Source organism: Amia ocellicauda, chromosome 7, assembly GCF_036373705.1.
Source record: "Amia ocellicauda isolate fAmiCal2 chromosome 7, fAmiCal2.hap1, whole genome shotgun sequence".
NCBI classification, from domain to species: Eukaryota; Metazoa; Chordata; class Actinopteri; order Amiiformes; family Amiidae; genus Amia; species Amia ocellicauda.
Genome location: NC_089856.1, coordinates 14,768,292 through 14,784,143, shown reverse-complemented (window position 1 = coordinate 14,784,143; position 15,852 = coordinate 14,768,292). Strand labels below are relative to the sequence as shown.

Below are 15,852 nucleotides of genomic sequence, written 5' to 3'. Positions count from 1 at the left end.
TGGGTCAGGACACACAAAGGAGGAGAAAAACTGAAAGCAGCTGAATCAGAATCAATCAGAATCTGAATCAGAAGTGGAAGAAGAAGAAGAAGAAGAAGAAGAAGAAGAAGGAGACCGCCATGCCTAGACTGATCTAATCATTGACTTCCTTACACTGTCGTCAGTAGCTGCCTTATCTATTATCACCTCAGGCAGAAGCCGTCCGCCGGGCCCGGGGCCACCGATGAGTGTCACCACACCGTTGCAGTCCACGGTGCTGTTCCTCTTGGCGCCGTGGGGCAGCAGCGGGTTGATGCGGGAGGAGCCCTGGCTGAAGCCACTGTAGCTGTTCCGGCGGGGGATGAACAGGGAGCACCGCCGGTCCTCACTGTCCTCCACCGTGCTGTGCTCGTCATCTGCGAACTCGTTCTCCGAGCCGGCATCCTTCGAGCGGCCCTTGAAGCTGAAGATGCTGCTGCGGCTCTGGTGCCGGGAGAGGTACGGCGAGCCGGGGATACTGAGCAGGGACTGTGCGGAGAGAGGGAAGAAGGGAGGGAACGGAGGAGAGAGAGGAAAAGAGAATGCGAGGGGATTGGAGACAGAGGACAGGGTGGGAGACATGGGAGTGCACGTTAAAAAACAAACACACTCTCCAGCCGGCATTGCAATTAATTAACAATAACAGTAAGTGTCAGAAAAACTTTTCCAAGGGATTAGAAAACAATCAGCGGATAAGCATTTGGGGCCAGTTGTATAAAGATAGACTAAGTCTTTGTCTTAGAATAATTATAAGTCTTACTAATGATAGACACTCCGTTAAAATGGTTGCATTAAACAGTCTTTCTTTAGACTGGTCTTACTTTGTCGATCACACAACACATCCTGGGAAGTTTAAGACACTTGAAGAAATAAAAAAACATGTTGGACGCTTCTCTATAACAGTGACAAGTGCTGTTCACAGTAATGGAAAATCCAAGTTATTGGAATATAATGCAGACAAATATATACTTTTGGGGACATTTTCTGAAACTTGTACTAACACACTGAAACACAAGTCATGGGTGTAGTCTGTAAAAGACATGCAGAAACAGAAACAATGGGACAATATGCAAAAACAAAAAATTAACAGGAAACATCAGCGGCAACAACAGACCTCCCTCGTTGTTTCAGAGACCTCCTTCAAAACTTAAACAGATCACAGGATTGGTTATTGAAGTCTCTGGGGAGGAGTGTCGATGTTTTGGGGGATTGTCAGTGTGAGGGGACGAGCGAGTGAGTGTGAATCAGTGGGAAGCTCAGTCTCAAGCAAGCAGTTTCAATGTAAAGATACTTAGCCTGTGGGTGAGGGTGGGTTTTAATTTTTGTGCAACTGAGTAACTTGTAATAGACTAGTCTAACTGTCAAATTAAGATTAGTCTAATTGTTAAGACTAGTCTAATACAGTTTTATGCAATTGGCCACTAGACTCAACAAAACACAGAACCAGCCCACTGCACCAAGGAGGGGAGGGGGATATGACAGCACAGAGCCAAGGCAGTCAATCAATTGAGTGACACCTTCCTGCAGCAAGTCCTACTGCCCAGTGTGTGTATCTAGGGAGGGGGGGGGCTGCAGGGACCAGGGCAGAGCAGCTTCAAGGTACAAAATCCTGCAGAATCCTCTCCAGCAGAGACAGACTATCCGCTCTGGCCTGCTATTTATATCCTGGCTCCCATCTGGGAATGCTAATATCGTGTCTGCAGCTCCGAGGTGCATGCAAAGCAGGTTGGCACTAGTCAGCTTGAGCCGGGGGGGGGTTATGGGATGGGGGTGCCCGGCATGCCAGGCCTGTGGCCACCAAGCACATTGGAAGGACACAGCCACCAGAGACAGAGACATACCGCCCCCACCACCTTTAGCTCGGGATACAGCTGGGACCCCTACAACAAACAGGCACTGGTCTGAGACCCCCTACACCACCTATGCTGCATGCTGCAGCCCACAGACTCAGTGCAAGACAAGGAACTGGAGAGGCTATGGTTACAATATACTGTGAAGTGAATGACAGGACCAGTTGGGCGGTGGCAAAAGCTGGGATCACATGACAGCACTCAACACAGACCAGCAGGGGGACAGTTGCAGGCACGCGGCTGGACAATGCGTCCGTTTCCAGGGGACGCCCTGCGTGAGTTGGGTATAAGGAAGTGCAGGCCGGGTCTGGGTCTGAGGTCCCTGAGGTTCTGATTACAGGACACTGCCGTATGCTCTGAAAGGAGGTTTATATTTCAGGCATGAACTGCCTATGACATGGGGGGGGGGGTATTTTTTTAATGTTTTAAGCAAATTAGCCAAATAATTTGCGCAATTTAGTAATTACAAGCAGAGCTGGAACACCGCCCTGCACTGCTCCAGGGCCTTTGTGCTGCTATAAGCCTGTTATTGTGTCCAGTGAGTGGCAGTGCTAATGAGAGCAGTGACAGAGCGGCTGTCTGTTACTGCTCTCAGCTTCCCCTGGAAGATTAATGAAGGCGTTAATTATTCATAAAGAGAGTGGTGCCTCACACAGCACCAGGCCTGACACAAGCCCAGGTTCGGCTGGGGTTGTTTTATTAAAGGAGAAGAACAAGCAAAAGAATTAAGTAAAAAACCTAGTCTCAAACCCTGACCTTCTCCCTCTCCCCTCAGCCATTCCCTACATGCCCAGTTTCAAACCTTGATCTGCTCCCTCCCCCCTCAGCCATTCCCTACCTGCCCACTCTTGAACCCTGACCTCTCCCCTCTCCCCCTACCTGGTTCATGATCGAGGCTTTCCTTCCCAACCGGTTGTCTCCAGGAAAGCGAAACCTCCTGCGGCTGCCGTCCTCAGACTCGGACTTGACAAACTTCTCGCTGTCGCCCTTCTCCTCGCCTCGCGATAGCTCTTTCTGCCGCCACTTCTTCTTCCGGTTGCGCCGCTCCTTGGCACTTTTGGAACTGAGCTTGGAGATCTCTGACGAGCTGCGCGACATATGCCCCCCCCCATCGTCCTCCACCGCATCCTCAGACACTGTGCCCGCCGAGGTTGCCATGGCAGCCGCCTGTGGGGGGAGAGGAGTGGGTGAGGGGGTCAGGGGCTAAGCAAAGAACTCTCCCCACGCAGTGCATCCATGACAGACATGCACAAGGACACATACAAACACACACACAGATATACACATTTGCGCCTGCAAAACGTTGCTTGTTTACCCATGCAAACACTCACTTACACACATGCACTCACGCACTCGCGCACTCGCGCTCCTGCTCAAAGAGAAGCAGGGAGGTGGGAGAGAGAAGATCAGCTGACCTGTGCGTCTTCCTGCTGTTTCTTCAGCTGCTCCAGCATGGCTTTGAACTCTGCCTCCTTCTGCTCTGCCTCCTCCAGCGTGGCTTGATTCTGCTCCTCGTAGGCCATTGCCACCACAGCTAGGATCAGGTTGACCAGGTAGAAGGAGCCCACGAAGATCACCAGCACGAAAAAGATCATATAGGTCTTCCCTGCAGCCCTCAGAGTCTGAAAGGGAGCAAGAGAGACTGAGGATGGAGACAGACAGACACGGACGGAGATGGAACCCTACAGATATATATATATATATATACAGTACTGTGTAAATGTTTTAGGCAGGTGTGAAAAGAATTTGTAAAGTAAGAATGCTTTCAAAAATAGACATGTTAAAGCTAGGGTGTGTAATCCAGAGAGGCTAGCAGTTAGCAAGCTAGCTTTGAAAGCATAGAGCCTGCCCTCGCTTCAGAGGTGTCTCTAGCAGAGTCTAAGCACCAGGAGGAGAGACGTGTTGGTGGAATAGATCGCAACAGTTTCAGATTACCTCATGTCTCATGTCTGATGAAATAGTCGAAACAGTTGGTGGTGGTGGCCTTATGAATCCATGCACCAAAGGTGTTGATTTTTACGTGTTTTCATAACTTTGAAAACATAAAAATAGTTTCATTTTACACCGTTGCTGCTTTTAGCGTTGAGATAATTTGTAAAGGTACACAAACTACATGAGCTAAATACTTCATTAAATTAACAAAATATATCAAAAACAAATCAAACCATGTAATTACCTGTCCAAAAGAAAAACAGCAACCATGGTGTCATTTTTCAGACCCTTTGAGTCCCACAGTTGCCTCCAGCGTGGAAAAGCAATGCCAATGTTAATTCTGCTTTTAGCATGCTCTTGATCCAGACATTTTTTCGTTGTAGAAGTTTCTAACAGTCTTTCTTTTCTTGTTTCCTTTTACTGGTGGTTCAGGAAGAACATAAGGTAGCTGCGGTTCACCTTCCATTCTCGCGCTCGCTCTGCACAGTGTCAAGGAACCCGCGCTGATGACGTGTGATTGTCTGCGCGAACAAGTTGCGCGGCGGTAGGCAAATATAGATTGACAGACAGGAAGGACATCCTATCATTACATTCGGACCGAATGCAATGATTGGTCGATCGTTTTTTTAGTCCTGTCCCTTCCACAGAAGATATATATATATTACATTTAGACCACTTAAATTATTGATTGCTATCAGGATGTGAAGAGACTTTCAACCAGTATAACAAAAAATGTGTCTGGAAAAGATTCCACACCCTAGCTTTAATAGATTATATTTATCAATTATCTACATGCAAAGTGAGTGAACAGAAGAAAAATCTACATCAAATCAATATTTGGTGTGACCACCCTTTGCCTCTAGGTACACTTGAACACAGTTTTTGAAGGAACTCGGAAGGTAGCTTGGCCCAAACATCTTGGATAACTAACCACAGTTCTTCTGTGGATTTAGGCAGCCTCAGTTGCTTCTCTCTCTTCATGTAATCCCAGACAGACTGGATGTTGAGATCAGGGCTCTGTGGGGGCAACACCATCACTTCCAGGACTCCTTGTTCTTCTTGACGCTGAAGATAGTTCTTAATGACTGTCGCTGTATGTTTGGGGTTGTTGTCATGCTGCAGAATAAGTTTGGGGCCAATCAGATGCCTCCCTGATGGTATTGCATGATGGATAAGTATCTGCCAGTACTTCTCAACATTGAGGAGACCATGAATTGTGACCAAATCCGCAACTCCATTTGCAGAAATGCAGCCCCAAACTTGCAAAGAACCTCCACCATGCTTCACTGTTGCCTGCAGACACTCATTCGTGTACTGCTCTCCAGCCCTTCCGTAAACAAACTGCCTTCTGCTACAGCCAAATATTTCAAATTGAATTGATGCTGTTTTGAAGGCAAAGGGTGGTCACACCAAATATACATCTGATGTAGATTTTTCTTCTGTTCACTCACTTTGCATTTAGTTAATTGATAATCTATTAACATGTCTATTTTTGAAAGCATTCTTACTTTACAGCATTTTTTCACACCTGCCTAAAACTTCTGCACAGTACTGTACATATAGTCGCTGACTGTAAAATGAGATAGATAGATACAGAACTAGACACAGAAGAAGATGTGATGTACTTTGCTGTATTACCCACCCCCACCCCCCTTCCCAAACCCAGTTCCACTGCATGTTAGACTGTAACTCAATTCCATCTACACAGTCAAGGCTTTCTCTAATGGCAAGAGATAGTCTTCTATAAGTTAATCTGTATATCTGAGAACAATTTCCCACCATGAGAGTCAGGCTAAATTAATAATCCACCCACCATCCTCCCCTGAAAGACATCTCACATCTGATTGTGAGGAAGTGTGGAGGGAGCACGTTTACTTTGAAGCCCATTAGCTGTAGCTTTATGTATTTCAGGCTGCAAATAAAATAAAGAGAAAGGAACTAGAACATCCTTCCCAGACTCCTCCAGATTCCTGCAAGTGATCTGGGAATCTCTGAGGCTCCTGCTGGTGAAATTCCACAGGGTCCGGGTGGAGGGAGTTCCTGGACATGTTGAATTTGCTGCATGTCTGTGGGAGCTTCCCTTTGGACAATAAGGAGCTTTACTTCCTACAGTCTGGTTGAGAAATCGAAGCAAAAATGTGCTGTGTTTTTAAAACTCTTTCAGTGAACAAGCCAGCCTTCTTAAACTGTGACCGGCATGGGACCAGACGTCTGGCGCTCAGTGCAGGGACAGGACCCACACCTGGCTGACCTGCAAGGTAAGCACCTGGGCCTCAGTGGCTGTGAGCACTCAGTGGGTTTTTACAGCTGGAGGTCCTCCTTCCACCACATCCGCGGATAACTGCCGCTCTCAGAAATCTGGGGGCCTGACTCTCAAGGATAGCGAACGCGCACCGGAATGGTTTCATGGACTCTCGCACTGACACACAGAACCCCTCTGGGATGAACTGGCCAGGCGAGGCAGAAAGAAAGGGGACCATACCATTGCCATGCCATGCTGTGCCATTCATGACTGTGGAGGGATGAATGGCAGAGGTTTCTTCTTTGTGTTAATGAAGACAACCTTAGCCGTCACCAGGCCAAGGAAGGGGCTCTCCTTCAACCCAGCAGACATCATGAACAGCCCATCTCTGCAGGTATGCTAGAACATCACAGCAAGCCAGAGCGATTCATCTCGCTGCCCAGCACAGCACTAAATGCCATCAGAGCGCTGCCCAGGCTGACGGGACAGAGATGTGCCCAGACGTCTGCATCAATTTTACATGCGGCCAGCATGCAGGGCTGAGCCAGGAGGGGCTTGGAGTGCAGTGACTGTTGCAGCGCAAGAGCGACGAGAAACACACTCACTAACCATCACTCCCATTGTCCCTATGATCCAAGATTGTTACTTTAACACACTTGCCCCCACCCCTTTTCCTTTCTCTTTTCCCTACGTAGGAGTCATGTGCCGAGTCATGTACTCTGATGCCAGTACAGTACACAGTGTGGACTCCCAGCACCACCCAGCTACAAAAACAACAGCTCAGCTTTCAAAACTTTTAAGCTTCAGTCACTGTAAGAGAGGATGTATATAGTCCCCCCTTTTCAAATAAATAAAGTAGTACTTGGAGTAAGAGGGATACTTTCAATTCAAGACAAAGTAAAAACATAATATGTAATTATTATTTGCATTTGTATGTTTTATGGTTTGCCTTGAAGAGTCTACACACTGGAGTCTGGGCAGTGTGTCCCTGTCATTTCCCTCCAAGCTCCCATACTGTAATCCTGCAGTTAATTTTTAATGCTTCCTTCCATCCACCTCTGTATAAGGCTGCTAAAGTGTTTCCACCATTACACACTTACAAGCTGAACTCCATTAGAGGGGCACGAGTGTGTGCAGGGGCAGGGAGCTGCAGACAGGGACTGCAGTAGTAATAATATATAACATTAAATAACATAATTGTACAGAACAAACTGAATTAGTGTGTATGTATATATATGTGTGTATATACACTACCGGTCAAAAGTTTTAGAACACCCCAATTTTTCCAGTTTTTATTGAAATTTAAGCAGTTCAAGTCCAGTGAATAACCTGAAATGGTACAAAAGGTAAGCGGTAAAATGGTTAAAAAGAGTTATATACTGTGTCACTACACCCTCTAAAGCATTATTTGTTCATCCTGTGCACAGAAGTTGCACGATATTCCTACAATGCACACATCGTTCTCTTGGCTACCAGTGGGTTTCATTCTGAAACACATCCGATTTACAGTTTCCGTGTCGCCCACCATCATTCAGAGCCCAGGGGGTAAACGCCCAGTGTGCTCCAGGGGTGAGGGTCTCATTCAGGCGGTCACAGATCACTCAGTTTCAATCGGCTTGTTTTGTTCAGTAAAATACTCACACCAATAAAACAGTATTGTTTTGTTCAGAACAACCTAACGATTAATCCAGTATAGCCTATATTATTTGATGTTCTATCAAACACAGAGAAGTTCAGATCCAATTATGTAAAATCGTTGTGTGTTAGTACACTGTAAACAGAGTTTTCCATCTTGACATTTTGAGTTCTCTATGGGTGTGTGTTCCACCAAACGGGGTAGAGCGCTCTGTGGGTGTGGGTGTGTGTTCTACCAAAACATGGATGGACTTGTTTTGATCAGTAGACTGTTTGGTTCCAGAATATGTCATAACTGCCAATGCTGGAGGGGTATAAAAAACAAATTTTTCACATCAGAGAATGCTTCACATTCTTAGAAAGCTGAGAGTCTCAGCTTTCATGGGATTCCAAACACAACAGTGAAGAGTACACATGGGATTAAAGAGAAGCACACAGATTCGGTGCCCTTTTAAGGGTACCAGAGGGGTTTGTCAGCTTAAGGAGTTACATTTTGTTAAACAAAATAAACCCATGATTTATTTTTAATCTCCAATTGTTTATTTGTTCCATGCTTTAATTTCAGAGTACACTGAGACATTAAAGCGTCAATTTCAATAAAAACTGGAAAAATTGAGTTGTTCTAAAACTTTTGACCGGTAGTGTATATATAAATAAATCAGAAACAAAATAATAATCAGTGGGACTCACCAGCTGGTACAAGTTCTCCCAGAAGTCCTGTGTCATGAGACGGAACAGAGCGAGGAAGGCCCAGCCAAAGGTGTCGAAGCTGGTGTAACCATAATTGGGGTTCCTGCCAGCCTTCATGCAGGTGTATCCCTCAGGGCAGCGCCTGCAGGTACACACTGCATCAGTCCGCTTGCCACACCCACTGTGTCAGTCCAATTGCCACACCCACTGCATCAGTCCACTTGCCACACACAATCCGTCAGGGAGAGGGGAGAGGGGGGCCTGGGAGAGAGGGAACTCACCCTGAATCTGAACTGTTTCCACACAGCAGTGCATCTAGCTGTCCAGGCACAAAGTAAAAATTTGCTGCAAAAGGAAAAGTGATGAATCAGTAAAAAACAATACAATAATATAATAACAATTACAACAAAAGAATCATAACACTCCCTTTTCTTCATACTTTCCCCTGCTCACCAGCCTCTTCCTCTCCCATCCACATACACCCTCCCCTCCACTCCCACCCTCTCTGTCTCCCTGTTCCACCCACACTGCCCGTCTCCATCAATCTCCCCCATCCACTCACTGTCATTCATGATGTACTCGTTCCAGTCGAAGCCCCTGCTTCCATTGACCAGGTAGGTGTCAGTGTTGTTGATGGGCCAGTAGACGCATTTCTGCCGCAGGTTGCCCATGAAGAGCTGCAGGCCGATGAGGGCAAAGACACTGAGACAGAACACAGTCAGGATCATCACATCTGACAGCTTCTTCACCGACTGGATCAGAGCACCCACAATGGTCTTCAGGCCTGCAGGGCGGCGACAAAGAGACAGAGAGGGAGCCGTAGAGTGCGGTCTTGAGCCAAGAGCACAAGGATACAGCAGCCCACTTGAGGGTTGCTGTGACATGGCAGGAGGACACTTCAAAATGGGCATTGTAATAATAATAGCAATGAGATAGTAAAATAAATATATACAGTAATAGTAATCAAATAATAATAGCAATAGAAACAGTAATAATAGTCATTCTATAAAAAGTAATGCCATTTTAACAGTGATATTAATGTAATAGTAATGTAATTGTAAAATTAACAAGGTATAGTCCTGTGGGGCACAAATGGAGGCGGAGGCTGGACGGTTTCGGAGTCTCATATGTTTCAAATTGATGGCCGGCCAGGGTCAGTTACCAGGCCCCTGTATTTAGTCCTGCCATCTATTCACACTATCCTGACACTGCACCTCACTGAGCATGTGCACCGTGTCTTGTTCTGTACTTGTGGCTAAGGCTGTGTGAGGTATGTGTGTCCTGCAGCCCCTGTGAGGATTACAATTGTGTTATTGGCACCATTGTTGTAAATCTGAAAGAAGGGCTCCTATCCCTGTCTGTGACATAGACCTCCAGTATGAGTGAGAATCTGTTCTACTGGGTCAGAGGTTTACTTGGTGACTGTGGATGTGAAACCTGCCACAGCTGCATAGAGTATCCAACCCCAGAAACCTTTGGGAAGCTGGACTAATAATTACTAAAGACACTGAACAAATTAATGTGCAGTGTAACTGTAGCCAATTAGAAGCTAAGAGCTAAGCTCCACCCCCTCACAATTTTCCTTCACCCCTGCCTCCAGCTAACGGAAGTTTTAAAACAGGAATTTATACAACAATCCTTTGCATCAGGAATAGTTAAGGAAAACATTTTTGTATTTATATATACACATTAAGAATAAACGAACAAAACAAAAATCATTAAGATCAATTCATATCCACATATTTTCAAATAACAGAAAACAAGAATTACATTTAAGAGTCTTTCCACAGGGCCTGCCCACAGATGGAGACAGGGACTGGAGATGTTTGGTGGAATCATTTTAGAAACTATGTCAATTGAATTACGTATGAACCATATAATGTCATACATATAATTATTATTGCTATTATTAATTATTTAATCTACAAAAATGCAGCTTGAAATATGTTTGGTAATACTAAATGCTTTAAAGTAATGACAATGCATAGTTTTCTTTATAGATAAAATTAAAATATTAGCTATTGAATTTTTCGGTTTTAAATATTAATTAATTGTGATTCATAGAGAGAAGTCCATCTCCATCTCCCAGCACTGACTGCTCCTTACAGACACCTGAACAAAGACCGAAGACACTGTGGAAAGGCTCCTAAGCGACATTTAAAATAACCAAACATTCATATAAATAATACAGCATCACAACAATGAGCAAAACTATAGGAACAGGAGCAGGAGGGCAGGCAGGGAGATGGAATTGGCATGCAAGTCATTTAAACTCCAAGGCTGAAGAGAAAGATTCCACACGATCATCTCGATTGATCTGTGTCTCCAGGAAAATTGAGAAAAAAAAAACAACTCAATTTCAGTTCCTTTTTTTAACCCCGCATTACCCCCTCCCACCTCCACTAACTCTTTTGCTTTTTTAAACAACACTGTTGTTTAAAATAAATAAATAAATAAATAAATAAATAAAGCCCCAGGTATCGGATGTCCTCTGTGCGTGACTGGAGAGGACAGGCCGGAGGCATGTGCAAGGTCCTGAGAGGTGACTGCAGAGAGGTGAGGGTCACGTCACATTTTTGCACCATCAGAGTGCTGGCATCCTCCTGACAGGCAGGGTCAAAATCATAAACTTCAGCAGCTTCTGATTTCCAGTCACCACTGCAGCGTGGGACCCCTCTCCTGCCTGAGTCTCACCTCACTGGCCACCTGTACCTGGACCAGGGCAGGAGTACAGCCCCGTGCTCGTAGTGTGTGCTGCTTGTTCTGTGGCATGTGTTGGGTTTGCAGCTCGGTCTGTGGCATGTGTTGTGTTTGCAGCTCGGTCTGTGGTGTGTGTGTGTGTGTGTGTGTGTGTGAAGCTCGTTCTATGGTGTGTGTTGTGTGTGCAGCTTGGTCTGTGGCGTGTGTTGTGTGTGCAGCTCAGTCTGTGGTGTGTGTGTGTGTGTGTGTGTGTGTGTGTGTGTGTGAGTGAAGTTCGTTCTGTGGCGTGTGTTGTGTGTGCAGCTCTTCCTTTGGTGTGTAATGTCTCACAAACTCTTTGCATCAGACACATCCACCTCCCAGCCCATTGGGGGGACACCCTCAGACAGTGAGGGGAAGAACACACTCTACCCTTCTGCCATTTGATACAGGGGAGATTAAATACCTTGGGGGGAGTCTGTGGTAACCCTGTGTCTAATGCCAAGGACTGGCAGCATGGCACAGCCGGGCCTACAGCCAACACACACTATGATCCCCAGTGCTCTGCATCAGCTTGCAGCACCGCTATTGGGTTCCACTATGGACACCAAATAAATTCATAATCAATGCCATGTTGAATTTCAATATAGGCACAGTGATAAGCCCAACTGGAACACGGCTTCACTAACTGAGAACCTGCATTTCCTCCAACAGCTTCTCGTCACAAGCTCTGAGCAGGACCAGATCTCACTGCTATTTCACTGCCAGAACCAACACTCTGAAGGTGCAAAAAACAGCTTGAGTTCAGGTACAAGTATTTTCATCCCAACATCGAGCCATGTGTTTCTCCATTTAACTGAAGTCAGTGTTAGAGATTTTTAGTTTGAATTTCAGGTAGAATGGTGTCCTCTTTTTCCAAGAAAAAACAAACAAAAAATCATTAAAAAAATTAAAAAATCATCCTTCGGCCAAGCTCTTAGCCAATGTAATAGAAAAGCAAGTGACTGTTGAGAAGCATCATGCAGCATAAAATGTGTTCACAAACTAGGCTTGGCAGTCTTAGTAAATAAATAATATGGATGTTCCTCGAGATCTCACTAAATGGTTTTGCCATTTTCATCTGGAGCGCTGCACTGATTTCAGAGTGTACATTTGGAACCAGCCTTCCAGGGCTATATTTTTAACAGGGCTGAAGCATTTTCTCCCTCATTTATGATTAGATTTCTTGCGTTTGTAATTTGCATTCCTCTGTATTCAGCTCACACACATTCTAATGTGCCCTCTCTCCCTCTCTGCACTAATGCTTAGGCTTCTGCCTTCAGCTGAACTGATACTAATCCCAGATACCTAGATATGTCTTTGACAGCCATGTGCAGGCGTCTGCTGAACTAGGAAAGGAGTGCAGGTTGGTAATTAAACTGTATCTCTGTATGTTTGTATGGAGGGGGCGGGGGGGCATTCCTCAAGAGTAAATTAAGACTCAAAGCTCAAAGGGCCTTTTCTTCAATTTGTCCCATTTCAAGTCTTTTTTTTTTCTCTCCCCCCAACAGTATCAGATCAGGCCTCCCTGCTACAGGCTGCATCAATATATACAGCCTGGGTCTCTGTCACACCCTTTACACTGCACATATGTATAGGCAAAGAGGGCACAGTAGAGACAACTCAAGTCTCTATAGGCAAGAAATGAACAAAAATGCAGACTGTGCATAAAAAAATGGGGTAACTCTTCTACTCTGTAAACCTCCATGTCACAGGCTAAGGGGACTGAGGGTGAATGGAGTTAGGCCCAGCTCCTCAGAGCTCACACATTTTACCACCCAAAGGGTGCCACTTTCCTCTTTTCAATAGAGAAAGAGTGACGGTGAGCTGTGACTGAGAGAAGCTGCAGCCAAAATGACACCTGCGACTCACTTTTGGAGGACTGATTTTCAAAACTGGGACACTGACATCTACAGGGGTTGAAGTGCTTTGAGTTGCCACAGCTCTCTGGCTCAGGTAGAGGGTGTGAAGCTGCATACTGTGCCAGTCCACGCTCACAGTTCAGTCTACTTCTACCAGTCAATTGCCATTGTTTAAAAAATGACCAAGACCTGATCAGATTCGAGAGCTCCCTTGGTCGCTTTTACTGGTCTCTTGAACACCACTGGCGTTAAACGGGCATGTCCATGTGTCGGGATTCGTTCTTGTGAAAGATTAATTTATGGAGGGTTATATATGAATATGAAGGCTTATTATTTTTATAAATGCCGTGAGAACAGTTTGGCCAGAATATTAGACAAAAAAGACAGAAGTAAAGCATTCAATTGACTGTTGTCCAAACAAATCCTGACAGAAAGCTGCACAGCTTTTAATTTATGTAGACATATCACTCTGTTTTATTGTTGTACATTGATTTTTGCCATATGTTGATTTTGTATCTTTGAAAGGGGACGAAGGGAAATGCAGATTTTTAGAAGGCCTTAAGACTTAAGGAGTAGACTGCGAAGCCTATCAAAAATGTAGTGGTACCATTTTTGAGAATTGTTTTTGAGAAGAAAAAATAAAGAAAGAAAAATAAAGATTTTGTAGTATCATTTTGTACTTATTTTTTCTTAATGTCCAAACTTTGTTTTTTTTTAACAAAACAATTTAAAAATAATAAATAAATAAATAAATAAATAATAATAAAAGAGAGATCAGCCTTAGTGTTTAAATTTTGTCTCACCTGGAATGACAGAGATAGTTTTCAATGCTCGGAGAACTCTGAACGTTCTCAGCGCGGATACATTCCCAAGGTCCACAAACTCTGTCACATATCTGAAACAAGGTAGGATCACACACAGACACAATGACAAATACACACGCAACCGAGCACTACAACACCGACCAGGAGGAACGTCACTCACAGAGCCTACCCATCGAAAAAAAAAGGAACAAACACAGCTAACACCGACCCTCTCCCCCAGCCCCCCTGCTGTCTTACCTGGGATTACAGAAATAGTTTTCAAAGCCCTCAACACTCTGAATGTGCGCAGAGCTGAGACATTGCCTAGGTTTACAAACTCTGTTATATACCTGCAGAATCAAATCAAAGTTACTTGTAGTGGATAACAAAGAAACAGTTGAGAAAATTATAAATAAACAAAATAAAATGCAGTTGTCCGCCCTTCTGAACACCCCAAGTCGGAGTGAGAGAAGGGAAAGTCTGGAGCTGAGCTCAGTCTGTGACCTGTTTTACAATGATAATAATAATAATAATAATAATAATAATAATAATAATAATAATAATAATAATAATAATAATCAAAATAATAATCACTTATGATCACAATGTTTAGATTCCAAAAAGCATGACATGCATATCAGATATTATGGGTATCCTCTCGTCTCTAATGCGATATCATTCACACATCTGGTTTGAACCTTAAATAAAATTAAAATTAAATGTAAAACTCCATGTGACACTTGGTCATGCCCTCTCCACCCCTCTCTTTTGGGTATGGTAACCACCATACACACACACACCTGTCCTTCATAGAGGAGGAGGAAGAGGGAGAGAGAGGTAGGGGGAGAGAGAGGGAAAAAATTGAAATGTCCACTAAGTCAGTGTGGGAGTTCCAGTGGCTGCAGCCTCCAATAACACAAAGGAGGCAGCGAGTCATTGAGACCTGGGTCACTGTAGCAGTGCAGGGCTCCATAGTGAAGCAGATAGACTGAGCTGTCGGGGAGTCTGGAGAGAAGGAGATCACTCTTCAAAATTAAAAGCTTTCAGATGTAGCATGTTAAAAATTCAGCTGAAGAAGCCAAGAGCAGTGAAAACAGAGCACGGGAGAGAGAGAGAAACAGAGAAAGGATACTGGTGGAAGAAAATGAAAGGAGAGAGAAAAGGGTGGTCTAATTGGTCTAACTGGTCTAATTTGGCAGGGTGTTTATTTAGGCTTTATTTTTTAATTAAAGTTTTTGTCCTGCAGTCACCCATCTCCAGAAAAGACACAAGGAGTAACAAAAATGACAATCTCCTTTTCCAGATCAGATGGGTTTGCATTTAAAAGAAAATGCATTATTCAGAACATCTTTCGAAGGCTTTTGAGCAAGAGGCAGGCCTGGCCCTCACTGCCTGTGTAGCCTCCAAAGACCAATGGCCTTCAGTGAAAACTAATTTCTTGCAGTGTTTTCTTTACCATTTATCGTCTCGCAGAGCAGTTCTCCCATGGGGTTAAAGAGGAGCTTCACCCTGCCTACTGTCCGACCCACCCCTCACTTTTCCCAAGATCCCATGGGGTAAAAGAGGAGCTCTGCCCCACCCCTCATTCTTGCCTCACATCACATGTTGTTTCTGTGTCACTATTTCACATTTTATTGAATGTAGTGAAGCCTAGGAGGCACAGTCTCATCACAGTGGTGTCCTTTAACATTCCCTGACTCCATTACTATTGCTCTTTTCGACAGGGTGCAAGAAAGACCCTTCAGCACAGTGCACTTCACTGCAGGTGCCCTGCGGGCGTTCTGGCCCACCCCTGTTATGCTGTGCTCTTCAAACCCCCTGTCAACTTCCGGCTGTTATTCCCCACCCTGAACGACTTATTCACTCCACAGAACCCACTCTCACCCCCCATTTAACCCTGAATGCAGGGAGGAGGGTAAAAGAGACCCAGACAGTGGACCCACCCCCCACCCCAGACTGGAAGTGATAACTGCTGCGAAAGCTTATCATCTATCACTCAGTCAGTGCCCCCTTGTGAAAGTCTACTGTGGTATACCCAGGGGAGAACCACAGGGAGGTGAAGTATAAAATGGTGAGTTTCACTGTATAACCAACCATGACAC

At 44.8% G+C, this 15,852-nt stretch overlaps 1 protein-coding gene across 5 annotated transcripts in view; it reads right to left on the bottom strand.

The window, feature by feature from the left end:
• Window positions 1-15,852, bottom strand: part of scn8ab (sodium channel, voltage gated, type VIII, alpha subunit b) — an 81,949-nt gene that overhangs the window by 36,155 nt on the left and 29,942 nt on the right. For 3 of the 5 annotated variants that reach the window (XM_066708651.1, XM_066708647.1, XM_066708650.1), the window contains 7 exons: window positions 14,009-14,100; window positions 8,930-9,151; window positions 8,649-8,712; window positions 8,368-8,509; window positions 3,284-3,490; window positions 2,748-3,035; window positions 187-507 (listed from right to left, as the gene is read on the bottom strand). In XM_066708651.1, the coding sequence (XP_066564748.1) occupies window positions 187-507; window positions 2,748-3,035; window positions 3,284-3,490; window positions 8,368-8,509; window positions 8,649-8,712; window positions 8,930-9,151; window positions 14,009-14,100 (1,336 nt within the window). Of the gene's footprint in view, window positions 1-186; window positions 508-2,747; window positions 3,036-3,283; window positions 3,491-8,367; window positions 8,510-8,648; window positions 8,713-8,929; window positions 9,152-13,750; window positions 13,843-14,008; window positions 14,101-15,852 lie in introns of all 5 variants that reach the window. The other 2 variants (XM_066708648.1, XM_066708649.1) reach the window with 1 other exon arrangement.